Source organism: Chiloscyllium punctatum, chromosome 17 (genome assembly GCF_047496795.1).
Source record: "Chiloscyllium punctatum isolate Juve2018m chromosome 17, sChiPun1.3, whole genome shotgun sequence".
Lineage (NCBI taxonomy): Eukaryota > Metazoa > Chordata > Chondrichthyes > Orectolobiformes > Hemiscylliidae > Chiloscyllium > Chiloscyllium punctatum.
The window spans coordinates 76,346,780-76,373,154 of record NC_092755.1 but is presented as its reverse complement, the minus strand read 5'-3'; the positions used below and the strand labels follow the sequence as shown (position 1 = coordinate 76,373,154).

The following is a 26,375-nucleotide window of genomic DNA, read 5'->3' as shown; positions in this document are numbered from 1 at the left end:
CACAATTGATCTGTTGGAAGTCGACATCCCCCTTGTTGCATTCGAGCCAGTCTCATTACCAGAAACTTGGCTTTCATGCTATGTTCCCCTGAGAATCCATCACCCTCTACATTTTCCAAAACAGCATACCTGTTTGAAATGGGTATATCCACAAAATACTCCTGCACTAGTTGCCTACCTCTCTTACCCTTCCTGGAGTTAACCCATCTATGTGACTGTATCTGAGACTTCCCCTCCCACCCACCCCCCCCCCCCCACCTTCCTATAACTGCCATCCATCACATACTGTTGCTGTTGCAAATTTCTCATCGCTTCTATCTGTCTCTCCAGCCGATTCCTCGATTTAATAAGATTCGCATCCAACAGCGTTTATGACAGATATAATCCGCAGTGACCTTTAAACTCTCTTTAAACTCCCACACCTGACAAGAAGTACATATCACTGCAAAGGCCATTTTTGCTCCTTCACAATCTACAGACCCAGAAAATACACCGTCTTATTCCTCTACAAACACTGGCCCAGGTTAAATTAATAGCTATGGTTTATATTTTAAGTTTAATCAAGAGACTTATCTCCAAAAAATATATAATCAAGAAAAATCCACTATTCTCACTACTGCAGCCTTTCTCTTGGACAGACTTAAAACAATTAACTTATCTGATTCTGTGCTGTGAACTTCGCCCAACAGTTCCTCCAAGATTAGTTGCGAAGTGTGTTTTAGACAGATCATACCACACAAAGTGCATCAGGAAAGCAGAATAGAGAACAGAATACAGTGTTACAGCTGAAGAGAAAATGTAGAGAGAGAGACATTAGAATTAACACGAGAAGTTCATTCAAAAGTCTGATAAGAGTCAAATTGACAGCAACATATGGAAGAAATGAATGTTTTGATTTGTCATTGGGATAGGAGGGTCACTGTTGAAGTCAAGTTATTGCCATTCCCTAACTGCCCTGTAGGTGGCTAACTGCTTTGTTGAATAACTACCACCTTTGGGATGTGGAGACACTGACAGGGGCAAGCTGACTGGTAGGTGCCATCACCACTAGACAATTAATCCAGCCAGCCAGCCAGGTCATGTCCTGAGGACCCTGGGTGGTAATCCCACTACCATAGATGGTGGAATTTAAATTTTTTTTAAAATCCTGAATTAGAAATCTAAAGATGACTCTGAAACTATTAATAATTGTTGGAAAAACCCATCACTAATGCCCTTAAGGGAAGGAAACTGCCATCCTTACCTGGTCTGGACCACACCTGACCCCCAGACCCAGAGCAATGTGACTGACTCAAGCTACCCTCTGGGCAATAAATTCTGGGCTAGCCAATGACACCCACACCCCTGGATTTTTAAAATTAATTTGTATAATTATAAAAGTTAGCTAATGATAACTTTACGACATTGGCATAAACTAGGGAATATACAATCTGGTAACAACTTTCTGACCAAATGTGTGTGGAAACTTTTACTTGGCACATATTGTAGTATAAGAAAACATGTTGTTATACATTGGGATGATTATTCCCCAGTGCAAAGCTCTGCTTTTCAGTGCCTAGGTAGGTCCATCCTTTGCCCCAGCTTATGCCTGAGTGGTCAGGTCATGCCCACCAATTAACTGCCAATTTAAAGACCATTTGTCACCTGACCTCCCCTTCAGGCTGTTGGGAACTCAGGAAGAGGGACAAATCCAAACTCCAGCTCAAGCCTCAGATAGAAAAGGGATGTTTAAATGATGGGTACAGAAAGTAAACTTTATTAATGTAATGTTGAATTGTATTTCAAAGAGACTGAATAACAAGGGATGATTTTGTTACTGTCACTGTCCTCAAAATGGCATAAAATACACAAAGCGCAAAGAATTTTCAATAAAAATGGGAATGATAATAAGAAACATTCTGGTTGGAAGACTGACATGTTAGTAATTATGTTAGGAGTGAGTTCATATAAGGAAAGTAAATGATCACTATTATTTATGTATACATCTAGCTTAAGCTAATGTGATAGCAATGCCACTTCAAATGCCTAAATTGCTACATTTTACTCAGAATATTCAATACTGGAATGAAGCATCACTGACTTCAGAAGTAAATAGAGAAAGTGTAACCGATGAAGTGGTTGTGACATTTCTCAGGTGAACAGCTCAGATAATCCATACCCACTGACCCTGTCTCGGCTAAACCTCATTTTCATCACAACTTCATTTTGTGAACCATTGAACACTGACTGTACATCTACCTCCTCAGAGCCATACCAATTCAAATGCATGTTATAACCAAACCCTTACAATGCCAACTCCTCCTCATTCAACATCCATTCTCCAGGTGTTTGCTAAGTCCTGGTAAAGTAAAATGGGAAACATAATATAGTTTTACACAGATCATTCATAATACTAGGCAGAAATGGTAACTGCAAATGCTGGTGTTTAGAGTTAAGATTAGAGTGGTGCTGGAAAAGCACAGCAGATCAGGCAGCAGAGGAGCAGGAAAATCGACTTTGCGGGCAAAAGCCCTTCATCAGGAATGAGCCTGCGAGCCTCAGGGTGGAGAGTAAATGGGAGGGGGTGGGGCTGGGGTGAAGGTAGCTGAGAGTGCAATAGGTGGATGGAGGGGGAGTAACCCCACCGCCCCATGGCCGAACGTTTCAACATCCCCTCCCACTCTGCCAAGGACATGCAGGTCCTGGGCCACCTCCATCGCCAGACCCTCATCACCTGATGCCTGGAGGAAGAGCGCCTCATCTTCCGCCTCGGGACCCTTCAACTCCATGGCATCAATGGGGACTCCACCAGTTTCCTCATTTCCCCTCCCCCAACCTTACCCCAGTTCCAACTTTCCAGCTCAGCACCTTCCTCATGATCTGTCCCACCTGTCAATCTTCCTTCCCACCTATCCGCTCCACCCTCCTCTCTGACCTATCCAGTCCAAAGTTGTGCAGGTCAGGTGGATTGGCCATTCTAAATTGCCCATACTGTTAGGTGCATTAGTCAGAGGGAAATGGGTCTGGGTGGGTTACTCTCCAGACGGTTGGCGTGGACTTGTTGGACCGAAGGGCCTGTTTCCACACTGTAGGGAATCTAATCTATCACCTTTACCCCCACCTCCATCCACCTATTGCATTGTCAGCTACCTTCTCCCCAGCTCCACCCACCCCGTCCCATTTATTTCTCCACCCCCGAGGCACCCAGCCTCATTCCTGATGAAGGGCTCTGGCCCAAAACGTCGATTTTCCTGCTCCTCGGATGCTGTGCTCTTTCAGCACCACATTCATAATACTGTCAACACCCACTTCAACAGGTGTAATAGTGTGACACAAATAAGACAAACACTGAATGATCTTTGATACTTAACAGATACAATCCATATTATTGTAGCAATCCACATTAAGATTTTTACTCTGTACTCAAAAGGTTTCAACCTGAATGTCTAAAGCTCATTCTTTATTCTGTATTACTAGAAGGGTGATGGTTTATATCAAATACTTTTCATAAAGTTTAACAGAAGAGTGCAATTATGTCAATCAGTGCATTAACAAAATATTAATAAAAGATACCCGATTCAGAAATCTATAAACACTCAATTTTATTGAGTGGCTACTTTCCCTAACTTGCATGAAGTGGAATAACAGGTATTGTTTTTGTACTCAGGGGCTGTAATACTGAAAGATTGTACATCAAGCTCCTAAAATCTATCATGTGGTGAATGACCGATTGCTCAATGGCAGCGTTAGAGGAACAGTATCAGAAATATTTCCAGTAAAACGCCCATTCTGAGAACTGCATCTTTAAGTGTCAGATTATTTTCATGTTTAAACCAATGAAGATATTAAAGGCTGAATGTTGCTTCCTGTGTCATTGACAATCCATGCACACAGCCACATCCATACCCATAAACAGTGAATGCCAGAGATATGTATTGTGACCAAGCAATGCAGCCAATATTTGGCAATTACCCCAATGCAACTATAACTAAATAAAACATCGGCAAACAGTGACTGCAATTAGTTAAAAGTTCCTTCACACAAAAGCATTTCTGTTCTACTTGTGAAGGATAAACTGCTAATATGGTGGTTTACTTGTGGAAAATTTCAGCTAGCATGAGTCAGGGATTCAGTGCAAATTACAGAAAGAACATCTTAAGAAATATAGGAATAATCCTTGTAGCCAAAAACTATATCTGAACTTGAAATCAAACAATGATTTACTCCAGCAATGTCTCATTGGAATCCGTATGCAGCAGCGAGACATCTTCAGAGGGTTTATGACTTTCTTCATCTATTGCAGATGATGTCCCTTCGACAGGAGTCTAAGTACAGTAATAATAAAACGTTATCAGTCAAAGAGGAAGCAGATGTACAATGAGCAATGCATTGGAATCTAAGATGCATCCAGTACTAAAGTAGTATTTCAACGTTATCTTTAACGTTGTACTAAAGGCTTCAATGCAAATACTAATGATGGATTCAGGTGTTTCAAAAGATCCAAAATGGATTTCCATAAGGACTGGTCAGAAGTTAGTCAGTAAATCAGTTGCATAACTACAAGTTGCCTAGCCATAACACAACAGTTGTATTCCTCTGCAACCTCATGCTGTAGAGGATTGCACTATAGAGGATTGTTAATAGAAAATAGTTATCATTCGGTAGAAAGTTTGCGTTATCCAAACAAGGTCCAAAACTCGTCAATTGCATTATAGACAATTCACAAGTGATAGCGGAACAACCTGTACTGATAAACCAAAGCATTAAATCTAAATGACTGGCTAAGTGCAATTAAATATTTAGGTAATTGATCAAAGCACTAGTTAAAGATGCTGCATGCTTAGGTTGGTATTTTTTAAAATGCAGTTTAGAAGTATTTTAGTTTTAATTATTGGTAAATTGAAGGAAATTAACCTGAGGGAACAGATCACATTGCTTAGAGAGCGGACTCAAATGGGCTAGATGGCTTCTTTCTGTACTGCAATAACTTTTAAAGGTTATTGTATACATCAACATTTCAATCCAGTCCCACATAACACTTACCCAGTCTTTCAGAACAACAGAAGGTGAAAGATTGGTGTTAGGTCTTGTAGTTGATGATTTGCAAAAATCATTTGGATTCAGGAACACAATATACAATTTCAAACTTGTATTGTATCAGAATTGGAGGGAGAACGTGACAAAACACAGCAAGGTATACATTAACGTGGAGGCGGACACTGCATTTAGTAATTTAATTTCTAAAAAGATATTGTGTGATGGTGCATTTTGGTGGGAAGAAATGACAAAGCCTTATCTCCTGGTGAAAAATGAGACTCTGATGTGACGAGCAGAGGAATCAGGAATACAGATACAAAAACATTAACAAGGTGATACAAAAAGAAAATGGACACAGACAAATACAACTCAAAACCAGAGAATGACATTAAATTTGGATGGTATTTTGGTTGCACCTGCACTTACCCCCATTGAAACTGTTGGGAGGGACCTTAATCATTAAAATAAAACTAGCTGGAGCCATTTATGGCTTAATACAGCACGCACTATTGGTCAAGACCAATCAACCTTGACCACCAGCTGATCATAAGAGGTGCCAGTAAACTGCAGTCGACCAGCAGCACCAAGATAGAGTATGTGCATGTGTCTGAGTGCGCGAGTAAGCATGTCTGTATTTGTATATGTCTGTGTATCAGTCTGTAAACAATCAGAAGTCACATGACACCAGGTTATAGTCCAGGTTTACTTGAAATCTCAAGTTTTCAGAGCGCTGCTCCTTTGCCAGGTAAAGTCAGGGGAATGTGGGAGATTAAGGAGAGTTTCCATGTTATTGATCATTGCGTGGGCAGGAAAACATTTGATTGTGAATCCTATCAGATGGCATGGATCGGTTACAGCATAGATAGAGGCAATGAGGAATTTACAGGAGCTACGGGTGTGATGGATGGCAGTTACAGGAAAGGAGATAAACTGAAGATACAGTCAGTTAGATGGGTTACCTCCAGGTAAGGTAGAAGGGGGAAGCAGGTAGTGCAGGAGTCTCCTTCAGCAACCCCCATCTCAAACAAGTATGCTGTTTGGAAAATGTAGGTGGTGATGGACTCAGAGGATTGTAGTTCTCACAGCCAGGTGTCTGGTACCAAGACTGGCTCTAATGTAACGAGGAGTGTGTCAGGTTCCAAGCGAATGATTGTGATAGGGGGCTCTCTAGTCAGAGGCACAGACAGACAGCAAGACATCAGAATGGTGTACTGTCTCCCTGGTACCAGGATCAAGGAAATCTCTGAGACAGTGCAGAATATTCTCCAGTGGGGAGAGGGACTAGCAGGAGGTCATTGTACAGATTGGAACTAATGACATAGAATGGGAAAAGGATGAGATTGAGGAGTGAATATTAGGTATCATGCAAGAATTTAAAAAGGAGGTCCGCATGAGTAGTAATATCTGGATTACTCCCAATGCCATGAGCTAGTGAGAGTAGGAATAAGAGGATACAGCAGATGAATGCATGGCTGAGGAATTGGTATGGGGAGAAGGATTCACATTTTTGGATCTTTGGAATTTCTTCTGGTATAGAAGTGACCTGTATGAGGATGGATTGCAAGCAAAGTGGAAAGGGACTAACATACTGCCGGACGTCTGTCTGAGACTGGTACAGTTGGAAAAAGGAGCAAGTCAAACAGTTAGGGCAGCTCGGATGGAAATTAAAAAGGCCTAACAGGGAAGGCAGATGAACTCAGGACATGGTTTGGAACAAAGAACATAGAACAATACAGCGCAGAACAGGCCTTTTGGCCCTTGATGTTGTATCAACTTGTGAATTAATCTAAGCCCAACCCCCTACACTATCCCATCCTCATCCATGTGCTTATCCAAGGATTGTTTAAATGCCCCTATTGTGGCTGAGTTAACTACACTCACAGGAAGGGCATCCATGCCCTTACCATAGACTAAAGAACCTGCCTCTGACATCTGTCTTAAATCTATCATCCCTCAATTTGTAGTTGCACCCTCTCATACAAGCTGACGTCATTATCCTCGGAAAAAGTCTTTCACAGTCTACCCTATCTAATCCTCTGATCATCTTATATGTCTCTATCAAATCCCCTCTTAGCCGCCTTCTTTCCAATGAGAACAGGTTCAAGTCTCTTAGCCTTTCCTCATAAGAGCTTCCCTCCAGACCAGGCAACATCCTGGTAAATCTCCTCCGCACCTTTTCCAATGCTTCCACATCCTTCCTGTAATAGGGGGACCAGAACTGTACACAACATTCCATGTGCAGCCGCACCAGTGTTTTGTATAGTTGCAGCATGATATTGTGGCTCTGGAACTCAATCCCTCTACCAATGAAATCTAACACACTGTATGCCTTCTTAACAGCACCACTGGACTCACTGTGGAGCATCCATGATGCTGAGGAGGTCGTGGAGAGCACGTTTAGTGAACTGGTCACACCACAGGTTAGGATTGCTGAGGGAGACAGTGAATGGGTGACCAAAAGGCAGAAAAAGAGTATTAGGGCAGTGCAGGTGCCCCCTGCGGTCAGCTCTCTCCAAAACAGGTATATCGTTTTGGATAATGTTGGAGGAGATGGCTCACCAGGGGAAGGCAGCAGTTGCCAGGATCATGGCAACATGGTGGGCACTAATGTTCAGAAGGGCAGGAAAAAGACTCATAGGACCCATAGTCATAGGGGATTCTGTTGTGAGGGGAGTAGATAGGCGGTTCTGTGCCCGAAAACATGATCCCCGGATGGTATGTTGCCTCCCAGGTGCTCGGGTCAGGGATGTCACTGATCAGCTGCAGAACATTCTAAAAGGGGAGGGTGAACAGTCAGTTGTCTTGGTGCATATAGGCACCAATGATAGAAGTAAAAAATGAGATGAGGTCCTGAAAGCAGAATTCAGGGAACTAGGAGAGAAGTTAAAGAGGAGGACCTCAAAAGGTAGTGGTCTCGGGATTACAACTTTTGGGAATAGTAACCACAATTCTGTAAGTTTTAGAATACTCGTGGACAAAGATGAGAGTGGTCCTAAGGAAGAGTACTAAACTGGGCCAAGGTCCAGTTAGAGAAGGCTAGAGTTTGGGTAGGCTAGAGGTTAAGGTGGACAAATCCCCAGGACCGGATGGGATCTATCCCAGGTAGCTGAGGGAGGCGATAGGGGAAATAGCTGTGGCCCTGACAGATATCTTTGTGGTATCCTTAAACACAGGTGAGGTGCCCGGAGGACTGGAGGTTTGCTCATGTTGTCTCCCTGTACAAGAAGGGTAGTAGGGCTATTCCCGGTAACTACAGACCAGTGAGCCTGACGTTGGTGGTGGGAAAGTCGCTGGAGAAGGTACTGAGGGATAGGATCTATTTATATTTAGAAGAGAATTGGAAGAGAAATCACATGGTGTGCAGGGTGTGCTAACTAGGTTGGTAAAGAACTGGTTGAGCAACAGGAGACAGAGAGTAGTAGTTGAAGGGAGTTTCTCGAAATGGAGAAAGGTGCCCAGTGGCATTTCACAGGGGTCAGTGTTGGGGCCACTGTTGTTTGTGATGTACATACATGATCTAGAAGGGGGCACTGTCAGTATGATCAGTAAGTTTGCAGGTGACACGAAGATTGGTGGAGTAACAGAAAGCATAGGGGACTGTCAAAGAATACAGGAGAATATAGATAGACTGGAGAGTTGGGTGGAGAAGTGGCAGATGGAGTTCAATCCAGGCAAATGTGAGGTGATGAATTGTGAGAAGTCTAATTCTAGAGTGAACTGTACTGTAAATGGAAGAGCCTTGGGAAAAGTTGATGAGCAGAGAGAGCTGGGAGTTCAGGTCCATTGTACCCTGAAGGTGGCTGCACAGGTGGATAGTGTGGTCAAGAAGGCATATGGTATGCTTGCCTTCATCGGACAGGGTATTGAGTATAAGAGCTGGCAGGTCATGTTAAAATTGTACAAGACATTGGTTTGGCCGCACTTAGAATACAGTGTACGGTTCTGGTTGCCACATTACCAATAGGATGTGGACGCTTTGGAGAGGGTGCAGAGAAGGTTTATGAGGATGTTGCCTGGTATGGAAAGTGCTAGCTATGAAGGTTGAGTAGGTTAGGACTGTTTTCATTAGAGAAAAGAAGATTGAGGGGGGACCTGATTGAGGTCTACAAAATCATGAAGGATATAGACAGGGTGGATAGAGATAAACTTTTTCACAAGGTGAGGGATTCACTAACGAGAGGTCACGTGTTCAAGGTGAGAGGAGAGAAGTTTAAGGGGGATACATGCAGAAAGTACATTACACAGAGGGTGGTGGGTGTCTGGAACGTGTTGTCGTAGAGGCAAGCACAGTGGATTAATTTAAGATGCATCTGGACAGATGCAGGAGTAGGAGATAGCAGGATGAGACAGATCCTTAGCAATTGAGCGAAAGGTTTAGACAGTGGTTTTGGATCGACACAGCATGGAGGGCTGAAGAGCCTGTTCCTGGGTTGTAAATTATCTTTTGTTCTATTCAACCTCTCCCTATAACTCAAATCCTCCAATTCTGGCAACATCCTCATAAATCTTTTCTGAACCCTTTCAAATTTCACAATATCTTTCCAATAGGAAGGAGACCAGAATTGCTCGCAATATTCCAAAACTGGCCTAATCAACATCCTGTATACATGCAACATGACCTCCCAACTCCTGTACTCAATACTCTGACCAATAAAGGAAAGCATACCAAACACCTTCTTCACTATCCTATCTACCTGCGACTCTCCTTTCAAGGTGCTAGGAACCTGCACTCCAAGGTCTCTTTGTTTAGTAACATTCTCTAGGACCTTACCATTAAGTGTACAAGTTCTGCTAAGATTTGCTTTCCCAAAATGCAGCACCTTGCATTTATCTGAATTAAACTCCATCTGCCACTCCTCAGCCCACTGGCCGATCCGATCAAAATCCCGTTGTAATCTGAGGTAACCTTCTTCGCTATCCACTACACCTCCAATTTTGGTGTCATCTGCAAACTTACTGATTATACCTCTTATACTCACATCTAAATTTTTAAAAATGCACAAAAGTTGATAAATCCCCAGGACTTGATCAGGTGTATCCTAGAACACCATGTGAAGCCTGAGAAGTGATTGCTGTGCCTCTTGCTGAGATATTTGTATCATCGATAGTCACAGGGGAGGTGCCAGAAGACTGGAGGTTTATTAAAGAAAGGTGATAAGGACAAGTCAGGGAACTAGACAGGTGAGCTTGACATTGGTGGTGGGTAAGTTGGTGGAGGGAATCCTGAGGGACAGGATTTACATGCATTTGGAAAGGCAAGGACTGATTGGAGATAGTCAACAAGGCTTTGAGATTAGGAAAGTGTCTCATTAACGTGATTGTGATTTTTTGAAGTAAAGAAGAGGATTGATGAGGGCAGACCAGTGGACGTGATCTATATGAACTTCAGTAAGGTGTTTGGCAAGGTTCCTCATATTAGACTGGTTAGCAAGAATGGATCATGTGGAATACAAGGAGAACTCGTCATTTGGATACAGAACTGATTTGAAGGTAGAAGAGAGAGGGTGGTGATGGAGGATTGCTTTTCAGACGGGAGGCTTGTGACCAGTGGTGTGCCACAAAGATCAGTGTTGGGTCCACTGCTTTATCCCTGCTGCCCTTCTTGAACAAAGGAACCACATTAGCGATCTTCCAGTCATCTGGCACTTCACCTGTGGCCAGCAGTATTGAAGTACTAGGAATCTCCATCAGGGCCCCAGCAATCTCCTCCTTCTCCGCCCCCCACCACCCCCCCCCCCCCCCCCCCCCCCAAGTCTCGCTCATAGGCCCTGGGGATGTATGCATTTTTATGCCCACTAAAACATCTAATTCCACCTCATTAATGTCCTAGAACCTCACCATTCCGAGTGAAATCCCTAGCTGCAGTGACTTTCTCCTGAATACAGATGAGAAATAGTAATTTAAGACCTCACCACGACCTCTGGCTCAATGCACAGATTGCTCCTTTGGTGTCTATTAGGCCCCACACTTCACCTGGTAATCCTCAATATATAATTGCTTGGGGTTTCTTTAATCTGTAGCCCCTTGTTACCCTCAATTTCCTTTAAGCACTCCCTATACTTTCAAAAGGGCCTCCCCTGTTTTTAATACACTGTATGTAACAAAAGCTTCTTTCTTTCTCTTTATCTCTTGGTCACCCAGGGGTCCCTGGACCAGCTGCTCTCTCACTTCACTCTGAGGGGAACACACTGGTCCTGAACTCATTATACTACTTGTAAAAGACTTCCACTTTCCTAATGTAGACCTACCTGCAAGTAGCTGTACCTAATATATATTTGCCTAATAACATTGAAATTGCCTTTCACCAACTTAGATCTTAACTTTTGCAGTATCCTTATCCCTTTCTATAAGGACTTTGATACTTGAGGATTAGGGCTACAATCACATGAATAAACATTCGCTCTCATTCAAAATCTTTGTCCAACATTAAAGATTGAACTTTTTAAAAAGCATTTGTTAACTGGATGAGAGCTTTGCTGGCTAGGCCAGCATTTATTGCGATTGTCTATTTATCCTAGCCATTACCCTCATGATTTTATAAACCTCTTTGCTCATCATTAATTGCGATTAAGAGTCAATGACATTGCTGAAAGTCTGGAGTCACATGTAACTCAGACCAGAAAAGTATGTCAGTTTTCTTCCTTATTAGGGAATTAGTGAAACAGATGATCATTATTAGACTCTTCATTCCATATATTTTATTGAAGTCACATTCCACCGTCTGCCATGGCAGGATTTGAACCTGGGTCCCCAGAATACTACCTGGGTCTCTGGATTAAGAGTCTAATGATAATACCACTAGGCTGTCCCCTCTCTGCAAATCAAACGTGCTACAAATTACCCCCACTTTACTGAGGATCATTCATTTCTCAAAATATTATGCCAAAGTCCATTTTCAGTTCAAAAGTTTGAATCCAAAAGAACACTAACGTTTGAATGTTAAACTCTTGGCAGTCTTCTACATCATTTTTACTTGTTTAATGCTGGTGGAAGATTCTGTTAGATGTTTGCAAAGCACTGCTTCCTCATTTGCTTTGAGGCATCCTCTGACACTATTACCAAACTGAATGGGCAGCAAAGAGGGAGGATCAGAGACCAGTTATGACATACATCAACATGGATACACCAGTAAATAGTTACGCACCTGGAGAGAGACTTCGACCTCCAGTTTCTTGGTCAAAGTCACAGGATTAGATTTTGCTGAAGCAAATGGTTTGTCCTTGGTGCATTGCTTACTACTCCAAAATAAAATGTTTCTGTCCTACAAAGCACTCAGAATTTATGGAACAAATTAATTTATTTTTAAAGTTAAAAATGCAGGTTGTACATTTTTTGCTTCAGGTGGGTTTTAGATTTTTTAAAAAATAGTTAGAATGATGTTTTAGGGCATTATGAAATGCTTACAGATCATGCACAAGGTTAGTTTATTAATATTTCATAGTATCTAATGATATTTAAAATTTGTTAGGTGTTTTACAGCTTTAAACCTCTTAATCATTAATATGCTTCTCATAACCACCATTAGAAAACAGAGTCATCCAGCACATCACCCACCTGCTGGCTCTTCAGTCACACTCCCATAGCCCTGTAAACTGGACCCTACATTTTTAAAGTTGCCATTGAATTTGCCTCCACTGCCCCTTTTAGGCAACATGTTCAAATTTTTTTTAAAAGGGAGTTGTGATTTGATCTGTCTTTTTTTTGCCAGTTACCTTATTTCAAACAGCATCATGATGTTAAACTAGAAGAACTAGCAAAAACAAAGTCAGGATATACCAGGAGTGAATCAGTTGAATTTATCTGTAATAGTGAAGAATTGGCAACAGCAACAAAAAGACAATCCCCCTAGCCTACACTGAGATTACATGTTCCTTTTTTACCCTTCCAGCCAAAATGGACAATTTCCCATTTTTCCACATGGTACTCCATTTGACAGATTTTTGTCCATTAACCAATAGAACATAGAACATTACAACATCCAAGTAAATCTCTTCTGAACCTTTTCAAAAGCTTTCACATCCTTCCTGTAATGCGGTGACCAGAACTGTACACAATACTCCTTGTGCGGCCTTACCGGTGCCTTGTACAGCTGAAGCATGACCTTGTGGCTCAGAAACTCAATCCCCCTACCAATAAATGATAACACATCATATGCCCTCTTAACAACCTGGGTGGCAACTTTCAGGGATTTATGCACCTGGACACAGATCTCTCTGTTCATCTACACTGCCAAGAATTTTACCATTAGCCCAGTACTCTACATTTTTGTTTTTTCTTCTGAAGTGAATTACCTCATACTTTCCGCATTAAACTCCATTTTCTGCTTCTCAGCCCAGCTCTGCATCTTATCTATGCCCCTCTGTAACCCACAACATCCTTCGGCACTATCTGCCTACCTTAGGGTCATCTGCAAATTTACTAACCCAATCTTCTATGCTCACATCCAGATCATTTTTACAAACGACAAACAGCAGTGGACCCAAAACAGATCGTTGCAGCACACCACTAGTAACTGAACTCCAGGATGAACAATTCCCATCAACCACCACTCTGTCTTCTTTCAGCTAGCCATTTTCTGATCCAAATCGCTAAATCACCTTCAATCCCAAAACTCATTTTGTGCAATAGCCTACTGTGTGAAACCTTATCAAACACCTTACTGAAGTCCATAACCACCACATCAGCCGCTTTACCTTCATCCACCTGTTTTATCACCTTCTCGAAGAACTCAATAAGGTTAGTGATGTATGATCTATCCTTCACAAAACAATGTTGATTATCCCTAATCAAATTATTCCTTTCCTGATCATTATAAATCCCCTCTCAATCTTTTCTGACATCTTACCCACAACTGAAGTAAGGCTCACTGGCCTATAATTACCAGGATTGACCCAACTCCCCTTCTTTAACAAGGGAACAATATTTGCTATCCTCCAGTCTTCTGGCACGATTCCTGTCAACAATGATGACAAAGATAGAAGCCAAAGGCTCTGAAATCTCTTCCCTGGCTTCCCAAAAAATCCAAGGATAAATCTCATCTGGCCCAGGGGTCTTATCTATTTTCAGATCTCCCAAAATTGCCAAAACCTCCTCTTTGCCAATCTGAATCCCATTTAATCTTGTAGCTTGTATCTCCGTATTCTCACTAACACTGCCCTTTTCCAATATAAATAAGCTCCACATTTCAAGTGTGCCAATTCCCTGCAGTTTCCTTCCCCATCCTACCCATCCTAAATCTTACCTAATTGCATTATAATTACCTTTCCCCCAGTTATACCTCTTTCCCTGCGGAATACACCTATCCCTGCCCATTTTTATTGTAAACACAACCAAATTATCTATTTTCAGATCTCCCAAATTTGCCAAAACCTCCTCTTTGCCAATCTGAATCCCAATTAATCTTGTAGCTTGTATCTCCGTATTCTCAAGCCCCCTATCTGAGCCTTCATGTCTCATCCTAACATAAGCCTTCTTCTTCTTCCTCTTGACAACAGCTTCAACTTGCTTAGTAAACCATGGCTCCTTCTCTCGACAACTACCTCCCTGGCCTGACAAGCATATACTTACCAAGGACCCGCAGTAGCTGTTCCTTGAATAAGCTCCACATTTCAAGTGTGCCAATTCCCTGCAGTTTCCTTCCCCATCCTATCCATCCTAAATCTTACCTAATTGCATTATAATTACCTTCCCCCCAGTTATACCTCTTTCCCTCCGGAATACACCTATCCCTGCCCATTTTTATTGTAAACATAACCAAATTATGGTCACTATTGCCAAAGTGCTTATCAACCTCCAAATCTGACACCCAGCTGGGTTAATTCCCCAGTACCAAATCCAATATGGCATCTCGCCTTGTTGGCCTGTCTACATACTGTGTTCAAAACCCTCCTGCACACATTGAACAAAAACTGACCCATCTAAACTACTTGAACTATAGCATTCCCAGTCAATATTGGGGAAGTTAAAGATCCCCTTTAACAACTATCTGGTTACTCTCATTCCTATCGAGAATCCTCTTTGCTATCCTTTCCTCTACATCCCGGTTCAATTCGGAAGCCTATAGAAAACTCCCAACAGGGTGATCTCTCCTTTCCTGTTTCGAACCTCAGCTCAAACTACCTCAGTAGAGTCCTCAAACGTTCTCTCAGTTGCTGTAATTACGACCCTTGATTAACAATGCCACACCCTCCCCCTTTTTTACCATCATCTGTTCTTGCTGAAACATCTAAATCCCAGAATCTGCAACAACCATTCCTGTCCGTCCTCAACCGATGTCTCTGAAATGCCCACAACATGGAAATCCTACGTACCAATCCATGCTGCAAGTTCACCCACCTTATTCTGGATGGTCCTGGCATTGAAGTAGACACATTTCAAACCAACATCCCTGGTGACCTCTTGCGACCTTGTAAACCTATCCCTGACCTCACTACCCTCCACCTCCTGTATTCTGGAACTACAATTCAGGTTCCCAATCCCCTGCTGCATTAGTTTAAACCCCTCCCCTCCCCCCAAAAAGCATGAGCAAATTCCATCCTCCTGAGGATATTGGTCTTGCCCTTCAAGATGGAAGTAGTCGTAGGTTTGGAGGTCACTGCCCAAGGGTATTTGGTGAATTTTTGTAGTGCATCTTGTAGATTGTACAAACTGCTGCTTGGTGAATTTTGATGGTGGAGGCATTGGGGGGGTTCGTGGATGTGGTGCCAACCTAACAGGCTGCTTTGCCCTGGATGGTGTCAAGCTTCAAGTGTTATTGGAGTTGCCCCCATCCAGGCAAGTGGGGAGCATTCCACCACAATCCTGACTTGTGCCTTGTAGATGGTAGACAGGCTTTGGGGAGTCAGGAAGTGAGTCACTTACCATATGATTTCTGAACTGCTTTTGTAGCCAGTGTTTGTTTGGAGAGTCCAGTTGAGTTTTTCATCAAGGATAACCCTCAAGATGTTGATAGTGGGGTATTCAGTGATGACAACACCATTGCCTGTCAAGGGACGGTGGTTAGATGATCTCTTTTTGGAGACGGTCATTCCCTGGCATGTGTGGCACAAATGTTATTTGCCACTTGTCAGCCCAAGCCTGGACATTGTTCAAATACAGCAAGGTCTGGACAAAGACTGTTTCAATATAGCAGCATTGCGAATGGTGTTGAACATTGCACAATCAATCATCAATGGACATCTTCAGTCTGACCTTATGGGAGGGGAGGTCATTGATGAAGCAGCTGAAAACGGTTGGGCCGAGGACACTATTAGAGAATAGAACAGTACAGCACAGTACAGGCCCTTCGGCCCTCTATGTTCTGTCAACCTTTTATCTTACTCAAATATCAAACTAACCGACATACTCTACATTTTTACTATCATCAATGTGCCTATGCAAGAGTCGTTTAACTGTCCCTGACATATCCGACTCTATTACTACTGCTGACAGTGCGTTCCACACACTCACCATTCAGTGAATAACTTACTTCTGACACTGTGGCCATTAATGAGGCATGGATAAAGCAGGGTCAGGAATGGATGTTGCAGGTTCCAGGGTTTAGATCTTTCCTTAAGATCGGGGAAGGTGGTAAAAAGAGGGATAGTTGTGGCTTCGTTAGTCAAGGACGGTGTAATGGTGGCTGAAAGAACTTTAGATGAGGACCCGTCTACTGAGGTGGTATGGGTTGAGATTAGAAACAGGAGAGAGGTCGCATTACTGGGAGTTTTTTTGTTAAAAATAGGTCACCGCAAAGTTCCAGGGATGTGGAGGAGAGAATTGGCAAAACAATTCTGATAGGAGTGAAAGGAAGAGGGTGGTCATTATGGGGGACTTTAACTTCCCCAACATTGACTGGAAATGCTATAACTCTCGTACATCGGATGGATCAGTTTTTGTCCAATGTGTACAGGAGGGTTTCCTGACACAGTATATCGAAGGGCCGACAAGAGGGGAGGCCACACTGGATCTGGTGCTTGGTAATGAACCAGGCCTGGTGTTTGATTTAGTGGTAGGTCAGCACTTTGGAGAGTGACCATAATTCAGTTACGTTTAGTTTAGTTAAGCGATGGAAAGGGATAGGTACATGCCACAGGGCAAGAGTTATAGAAGGGGGAAGGGCAGTTATAATGAGATACGCAAGACTTAGGAGGCATAGAATGAGGTAGCAAAATGCCAGGGATGGGGACAATCAAGATGTGAAGCTGGTTTGAGGAACAGATATTGTGAGTCTTTGATAGGTATGTCCCTATCAGGCAGGGAGGAAGTGATAAAGTAAGGGAACCGTGGTTTACTATAGAAATTGTATCTCTTGTTAAGCGGAAGAGGGAGGCTTATGTGACGACAAGACAAAATGGTTCAGATGAGGCGATGGAGAGTTACAGGTCAGCTAGGAAGGATTCAAAGACAGAGGTTAGAAGAGCAAGAAGGAGACATGAGCAGTCTTTAGCAGGTAGAATAAAGGAGAACCCTAAAGCTTTCTGTAGGAGTGTGAGGAATCAAAGGATGAAGACGGTAGGAATAGGACCAGTCAAAGACAGAAGTGGGAAGTTGTGTGTGGGCCCTGTTGAGATCAGAGAGGTGCTAAGTGAACATTTCTCATGTTTTCACTCAGGAAAAGGAGAATATTGTAGGAGGAGAAGACTGAGATATTGGACTATTAGACTTGAAATGATTGAGGTTAGTAAGGAGGTGGTGTGATCAATTCTAGAAGGCGTGAAAGTAGATAACTTCCCTGGGCCGAATGGGATTTATCAGAGGATTCTCTGGGAAGCTCAGAAGGAGATGGCGGAGCCTTTGGCTTTGATCTTTGAGTCGTCATTGTCTACAAGTTTAGTACCAGAGGACTGGAGGATTGCAAATGCTGTGCCCTTGTTCAAGAAGGGCAGGAGAGATGACCCAGGTAATTATAGACCAGTGAGCCTGACTTCTGTTGTAGGAAAGGTTTTGGAAAGGATTATAAGAGATAAGATTTATAATCATCTAGCAAGCAACAATTTGATTGGAAATAGTCAACATGGATTCATCAAGGGCAGATCGTGTCTCACAAACCTTTTTTGAGAAGGTGACCCTGTTAATGAAAGCCAAAACACTATGCCTCCTTAACAACCCCACCAACTTCAGTGACAACTTTGAGGGATCAATGCTCATGGACCTCAGATCCCTCTGTTCCTCCACAGTGCCAAGAATCCTGCCTTTAACCCTGTATTCTGCATTCAAATTTGATCTCCCAAAGTGAATCACTTCACACCTTTTCCAGGGTGAACCCCTTCTGCCACTTCTCAGCTCAGTTCTACATCCTGTCAATGTTCCATTGCAACCTACAACAGCCCTCCACACTATGCACAACTCCACCAACCTTGATGTCATTGGCAAACTTACTAACCCACCCGTCCACTTCCTCATCCATGTAATTTATAAAAATTGCAAAGATCAGAGGTCCCAGAACCGATCCCTGTGGAACACCACTGTTCACCAAGCTCCAGGCTAAATACTTTCTATCCACCACCACCCTCTGTAATCTATTGGCCAGCCAATTCTATATCTACACAGACAGGTTTCCCTGTATACTTTGACTGAGCCTACCGTGGGGAACGTTATCAAACACCTTGCTAAAAATCCATGCACACCATATCCATTGCCCTACCTTCACTGTAGTTTGTCACATCCTCAAAGAATTCAATAAGGCTTGCAAGGCATGACCTGCCCCTCACAAAGCCATGCTGACTTTCTCTAATCAAACTATGCTTTTCCAAATAGTCATAAGGAAATATCAGAAATATTCTGAGGAACTCTTGCAGAGATGCATTGCAGAGGCTGAGCGCCAGCTCTCAGATATGTCCTCCTATATCCCCCTGGGCCAGCACCCCACCAAGGAACATCAGGCCATCATGTCCACAATGGTCACCAACATTTTTCATTTGGTGATCTCAAAGATTCAGCAGTGGTGGAGTAGGCAGTGTTCGGACTCTTCAATCCGTGTGCTTTTCTCCTCCCACCTTTCTTCCTCTCTGTTTTTCATTTAAGATTTTGGTGTTTTTTTCTCCTCTTAAGAAAACTTACCTTGGAGCAGCTGAGAGTCGGAGTGGAGGGGAGAGGGCCAGAGGCCTGGAGCAGCCAAGAGCTGCAGGAGGGGAGACAGTTGTTGGACTGGGGTGAGACCATGTGTGGAAGCTCCTGCACTGAGCTACTGTAATGTAATGTTTATTGTAATTTGTTTATCTGACCATAATAACTATCATTTTAACCATGTCTTGTTTCTAATTGATACTGTGAATCACCAAGGTAATGCAATTATTTTTCTTTTTAATCCTCTTGGTATCTAACATCTGGACCTGAGATGGTGCCATGAGAGGCGACATTGTAAACTTTTCACTGTACTCCTGTACTTCAGTGCATGTGACAATAAAAGGATATTTAATTCCCTTCCACTGCCTCCAACACCGCACAGCTCGTTCCTACCTCCATTCCAAACAATAACTGCCCAGGCAGATCCATTGTTTTTGGTCCAGTCCCACAGAACCTATCTCTTCCAACCTAGACTAGATATTTTTCTGCCCTTGTCCAGTCCCTTCCCATTTACATCAGTTCCAGAATCTATAGTGTACAGGCTCCAGCCGTCTCCTCTTCACCACAGATGCACATTCCCCTTACATGTCCATCCCCCCATTAGGATGGTCTCAGGGCTCTGCCCCAGAAGGCTGTGGAGGCCAAGTCTCTGGATACTTTCAAGAAAGAGTTCTTAAGGATAGTGGAATCAAGGGTTATGGGGATAAGGCAGGAGCAGGATATGGATTGTGGATGGTCAGCCATGATCATAATGAATGGTGGTGCTGGCTCGAAGGGCAGAATGGCCTACTCCTGCACCTATTGTCTATTGGCTCTCTGCAGGGACTTGGGAAAAATGGCCTGAACCCGTCCCCATCCAACAGCACACTCCGCTGCTCGGCTGAGCTCATCCTCAATCTGAACTGTTCTTTTCATTCCTCGCACTTTCTTGAAGTGAAAAAGGGCTGGCCCATGTGTAGCTGAATGGGCCCCAGTTACAACTGTCTTTTTGTGGGGCACATGGCCCGAGTAGGACTGGAACAAGGAATGTTCCATCACCCACAATTCCAATCAAAACATTCTGACAAGCTTTGGTGGGTACAGAATCAATCCCAGCAAAACAGAGGCCCCAGCCAAACTCATCAACTACAACACTACTTTTGAACAAATTGTCAGGAACACCATTTGGAACTTAGACCAAACCTGCCATCAGGAACTCACACCACAACTGAGTCTACATCCCAAGCTCTGCAAAAGCATCCAACTTCAAACAATTTAAATCTGGAGTAGGATTACATCATTTAGTTCAATGGTGAAATCTTGTAGAATGCAAAACAATGGGTAAAGTTACTGTAATTAATACAAAAAAACTGCAGATTGGAGAAATTGGAGATAAAAACAAAAAGTATGAATCTTCAGCTGGTCTGACAGCATCTGTAGAGATATGCAGATCAGACACCTTCCAGATTTGAAGGATGTTTTAGCTTTTGCCCATTTACAGAAATAAGGAAAAGTAGAGGATGAAAGATTAAAGGGGAAATTGTTAGAAGATGGAGGAAAAATTAAAGACAAAGGGGGTGCTGATACACTTGGAAGAGGAGCAGTAACGTAACAAAGAAAGAAATAAAAGGAGGGATATAGAGATGGTGTAAAAGGCATAGTTGAATAGGAACAAAAGGAATACAGAAGCAGATGGGAGGACATTCAGCCCCTTCAGCCTCCTCTACCATCCTATCTCACTAGATGCCCACACTATCCTCATATCCCTAAAGCTATTGATCTGCCTTGAACATGCTCAGTGACTGATCTTCCACAGTCCTCTGCGATAGAGATTTCCAAAGATTCACCACCCCAAGAGAAGGTAGATAGGATAGAGAAGGCAGCGTTTGGTTTGCTTTCCTTTATTGGACAGAGTATTGAGTGCAGGAGTTGGGAGGTCATGTTGTGGCTGTACAGGACATTGGTTACGCCACTGTTGGAATATTGTATGCAATTCTGGTCTCCTTCCTATCGGAAAGATGTTGGGGAAACTTGAAAGGGTTCAGAAAAGACGTTGCCAGGTTTGGAGGGTTTGAGCTATAGGGAGAGGCTGAATAGGTTGGGGCAGTTTTACCTGGAATGTCGAAGGCTGAGGCATGACCTTATAGAGGTTTATAAAATCATGAGGGGTATACATAGGGTAAATAGACAAAGTCTTTACCCTGGGGTGGGAGAGTCCAGAACTAGAGGGCATGGGTTTTAGGGTGAAAGGGGAAAGACGTAGAAAGGGCCTAAGGGGCAACTTTCTCACTCAGAGGATAGCACATGCATAGAATGAGCTGCCAGAGGAAGTGGTGAAGGCTAGTACAATTATAACATTTAAAAGGCATCTGGATGGGTATATGAACAGGAAGGATTTAGAGAGATATGAACCAAGTACTGGCGAATGGGACTGAATTAAATTTAGGATATCTGGTTGGCATGGACCAATGGAGAAAGTGAGAATTGCAGATGCTGGAGATCAGAGCTGAAAATGTGTTGCTGGAAAAGCGCAGCAGGTCAGGCAGCATCAAAGGAACAGGAGAATCGACGTTTCGGGCATGAGCCCTTCTTCAGGAATGGGAAAAAAAAATCTGGTTCGCTAATGTCCTTTAGGGAAGGAAACTACCATGCCTTACCCAGTCTGGACTATATAGGTCATTCAGGTCCGGGAGTACACAATTTGTTTCCTTTTGTTTACTATTTTGTACACAATTTCCTACTTCATTATCATCAAATACAAAATACAGGTTAGTACAGATGTGTGTTCATAGACAGACAATTAACATTTGAAAGTGGAAATTGTGGCTAGTGGCAATACTTTGGGAAATAGAATGGAGTTTTGATCAATCACGTACGATAGTTGGTGCTCTGAGAATATAGTTAACTTTCACTGCGAAACTGTTAGAATTCTTTTGAAGAGGTAATGGGCAAGTTGGAGGAGAGCCAGTGAGTGAGATGTATTTGGATTTCCGGAAGGCTTTTGACAAGGTGCCGCAAAGGAGGCTACTAAGTATGATAAGAACCCATGGTATTAGGGGTGAGGAATTGGCATAGTTAGATGATTGGCTGACTGGCAGAAGGCAGACAGTTGGGATAAAGGAGTCTTTTTCAGGATGGCTGCCAGTAACTCATGGAGTTCTGCAGGGGTCAGTATTGGGTACATGATTATTCAAGGCATCCATTAATGATCTGGACTAAGGAACTGAGGGCATTGTTGCTAAGTTTGCAGGTGACTCAAAGGTAGATGGAGAAGCAGGTAGTGTTGGGGAAGCAGATGGGCTCTGGATTGGATAGACTTGCAGAGTGGGCACAGAAGTGGCAGATGAAATACAATGTGGGAAAGTGTGAGGTTATACATTTTAGTCGAAAGAATAGAGACGTAGACTATTTTCTAAATGGAGCAAGACTTTGGAAATCTGAAGCACAGAGACTGGCAAGTCCTAGTTCAAGATTCTCTTAAAGCTGAGATGCAGGTTCATTTGACAGTTAGGAAGGCAAATGCAATGTTAACATTCATTTCAAGAGGGTTCAAAAACAAGAGCAGAGATGTGCTGCTGAGTCTCTATTAGCCTCTGGTTAGACTTTATTTGGAAGATTGTGAGCCGTTATGGGCCTCACATCAGGGGAAGGATGTGCTGAGTTGGAAGGGGGTCCACAGGATGTTTACAAGAATGATCCCAGAGATGAAGGCCATATGGAAAATGGTTGAGTACTCTGGGTCTGTACTCAATGGAGTTTAGAACTTTGTGAATACTGAGAGGCATGGATAGAGTACTTGTGGAGAACATGTTTCCACTCGTAAGAAAGACTAGGACATGAGAGCACAGCCTCAGAGTGAAGGGGCAATCACTGGGAACTGAGAGGACAAACTTTTTTTCCAGCCAGAAGGTGGTGACTCTAGAACTCATTTCTGCAGAGAGATTAGATTAGATTAGATTAGATTACTTACAGTGTGGAAACAGGCCCTTCGGCCCAACAAGTCCACACCGCCCCGCCGAAGCGTAACCCACCCATACCCCTACATCTACCCCTTACCTAACACTACGGGCAATTTAGCATGACCAATTCACCTAACCTGCACATCTTTGGACTGTGGGAGGAAACCAGAGCACCCGGAGGAAACCCACGCAGACACAGGGAGAACGTGCAAACTCCACACAGTCAGTCGCCTGAGGCAGGAATTGAACCCGGGTCTCTGGCGCTGTGAGGCAGCAGTGCTAACCACTGTGCCACCATGCCGCCCACTAAGCTGTGAAGGCCAAATCATTGAGTGTATCTAAGACAGATGGATAGGTTGTTGATTAGTAAAGGGATCAAGTGTTACTGGGAGAAAGCAGGAGAATGGGTTTCTCAAACCCAATCAGCCATGCACTGGAGCATAAGAGGTTGATAGGTGACCTGATAGAAATTTGCGAAATAATGAGTGGTTTAGCTAGAGTTAATGGTAGTTGTCTTTTCCCTAGAATGGGAGATTTCAAGTCTAGGAGGCACATTTCCAGGTGTGTGTGAGAGAGAGAGAGAGAGAGAGAGAGAGAGAGAGAGAGAGAGAGAGAGAGAGAGAGAGAGAGAGAGAGAGAGAGAGAGAGAGAGAGAGAGGAGGAAGTGGTTAGTGTTTACAATTACAATGTTTAATAGACATTTGGATAGGTACATGAATAAGAAAGGTTTGGAGGGATATGGGCCAGGAGCAGGCAAGTGGGACTACGTTTGGTGTGGATTGTTTGGACCTAAGGGTCTGTTCCCATGCTGTATGACTCTGATCTGATCCTAAAGTGCTCTTAAACACAACTGAATGCTTATTTTCCCAATCACCAAATTACTCATTGCCGTGGTGGAATGTGCGTTATTCACTGCAGCACGTAAAGGCATTCACCTGACCTGCTCAGGTTAGACACTTGTTGTCAAGGGGAGGTAGTTAGACTCTTGTCGTCAAGGGGAGGGAGTTAGACTCTTGTCGGAAATGGTTCACATCTAGAGCCCATTGAGGTTTTGGCTGTTGACTTTCAAAAATTCTACTGATCCTGAAAACAGCATATGTAACTTCACTATTTACAAAAGGAGGGGGAGAATGGAGAGCTACATTTTTTTAAATTTAATATCAATAGTCTGCAAAGAATCAGAATCTATTATAAAGGAAGGGATTACAGACTGTTTTGACAAGGAATGGTAAAAATGGCCAGAGTTAACGTGGATTTATGGAAGGAAACTCTTATTTGACAGCTTGTTGGATTTTTTTGAGCATGTTCCTTATAGCATTGATAAGGGAGAACCAGTGGATGTTGTGTATTCTTGTGGTAAGGTTTCACACAAGATGTTCGCAAATTTGGATTCGAGCAAATAGAATTAGGTGAAATTAACTGTCTGAGTTATGTTATGAAGGTGTAGGTGTGTATTGTACCTTTGAGAGAGTGAAAGTTGGCAAGGACTTAACAAGTACAGAGTGTGCGGAAACATTTAAACATGTAACATTTGGCTATTAAACAACTAACTGAGCTGATGGCATGGTACACAACAAATTCAAATTTGGCCAATCAGTTTAAATCATGTCCCACGCACCCAAGTCCAATTGAATTTGAATTTTACTGTTTTGACGACATGAGACCAATGAGACGTTCTGATGTTTTAGGGTATAAAAAAGTCAGGCATTTTGAACAGTTAGCCAGAGCAGCAAAGAGTACCAACAAACACAGACTGTCTGCAAAATTACTCTGAAAAGTACCTGTTCGTATGAAATTTGAAGTGAGGCCACTGTTAGAATAGTGTGTGCAATTCTGGTCTCCTTCCGATTGGAAAGAAGTTGTGAAACTTGTAAATCTTTTCTGAACACTTCCAAGGATGTTGCCAGGGTTGGAGGATTTGAGCTATAGCGAGAGGTTGAACAGGCTAGGGCTGTTTTCCCTGGAGCGTCGGAGGCTGAGGGGTGACCTTAGAGGTTGATAAAATCATGAGGGGCATGGATAGGATAAATAGACAAAGTCTTTTCCCTGGGGTGGGGGAGTCCAGAACTGGAGGATACAGGTTTAGGGTGAGAGGGGAAAGATATAAAAGAGACCCAAGGGGCAACCTTTTCATACAGAGGGTGGTACGTGTATGGAATGATTTTGCCAGAGCAGTGAGGAGAGAAGGAGTAGTGAAGCGAGAGCTGCCAGGAAGGGCTAGTTTTCCCGCATTAAAAAGGAACTTACCTTGGGAGTTGGGCCTCCATTTGCTGAGAGGTGCGAGGGAGGAGCGAAGGACTTCTAGGAAGTCATATTTGTGTGGTTGCGTTACCTGAAACACTACTTGGGTAGTGTCTCCCATCCATCCTCCTCCTCTCACCAAAAAAAAAGGATCTGTGCGTCAGATTAGTAAGGTAATGAATTTATTTTTTATTCCTTATTTTTTCAACAGTCTCTTTGGGAATTTAGAATAGTGGGAATGGAGGTGAGGGCAGTTGAATGTTCCTCCTGTAGCATGTGGGAGGTAAGGGTCACCACTAGTGTCCCTGCTGACTACATCTGCGGGAAGTGCACCCAACTCCAGCTCCTCGAAAACCGCATTAGGGAACTGGAGCTGGAGCAGGAAGAACTTCGGATCATTCGGGAGGCAGAGGGAGTTATTGAGAGGAGTTACAGGGAGGTAGTCACTCCTCAGGTACAAGAAAAAAGGCAGATGGGTTACAGTCAGGGGACGGAAAGGGAACCAGCAGGCAGTGCAGGGATCCCCTGTGGCCATTCCCCTCAACAATAAGTATACCGTTTTGGATACTGTTTTGGGGGGGGGGGGACGACTTACCAAGGGAAGGCAGTGGGGCACAGGGCTCTGGCAGAGTCTGTTCCTGCTGCTCAGAAGGGAAGGGGGAAGAGGAGCAGAGCAGTAGTCATTAGGGACTCCATAGTTAGGGGGACAGATAAGAGGTTCTTTGGGGACGAGAGAGAGAGACTCATGGTTGGTGTGTTGCCTCCCAGGTGCCAGGGTTTGCAATGACTCTGATCATGTTTTTGGGATCCTTAAGTCATGGTCCACCTAGGCACCAACGGCATAAGTAGGAAGAGAAATAGGGATTTAAGGCAGAAATTCAGGGAGCTAGGATGGAAGCTTAGAGCTAGGACAAACAGAGTTGTTGTCTCTGGTTTGTTGCCCATGCCACGTGCTTGTGAGGCAAGGAATAGGGCGAGCGAGGAGTTGAACATGTGGCTGCAGGGATGGTGCAGGAGGGAGGGTTTTGGATTCTTGGATAATTGGGGCTCTTTCTGGGATAGGTGGGACCTCTACAAGCAGGATGGTTTTCATCTGAACCACAGGGGTACCAATATCCTGGGGAGGAAATTCGC

The 26,375-nt window shown here is 43.3% G+C and overlaps 1 protein-coding gene across 4 annotated transcripts in view; it reads right to left on the bottom strand.

Annotated features, from left to right (window-relative positions):
- Positions 1–245: 245 nt before the first annotated feature.
- scarb1 (scavenger receptor class B, member 1) overlaps positions 246–26,375 on the bottom strand; it is a 107,772-nt gene continuing 81,642 nt past the window's right edge. For 3 of the 4 annotated variants that reach the window (XM_072587576.1, XM_072587577.1, XM_072587575.1), the window contains exons 12-13: positions 12,161–12,277; positions 246–4,304 (exon numbers count right to left, since the gene is read on the bottom strand). In XM_072587576.1, coding sequence (XP_072443677.1) covers positions 4,200–4,304; positions 12,161–12,277 — 222 coding nt within the window. In that variant the 3' untranslated portion in view covers positions 246–4,199. The remainder of the gene's footprint in view (positions 4,305–12,160; positions 12,278–26,375) is intronic. The other variant, XM_072587578.1, reaches the window with a different exon arrangement.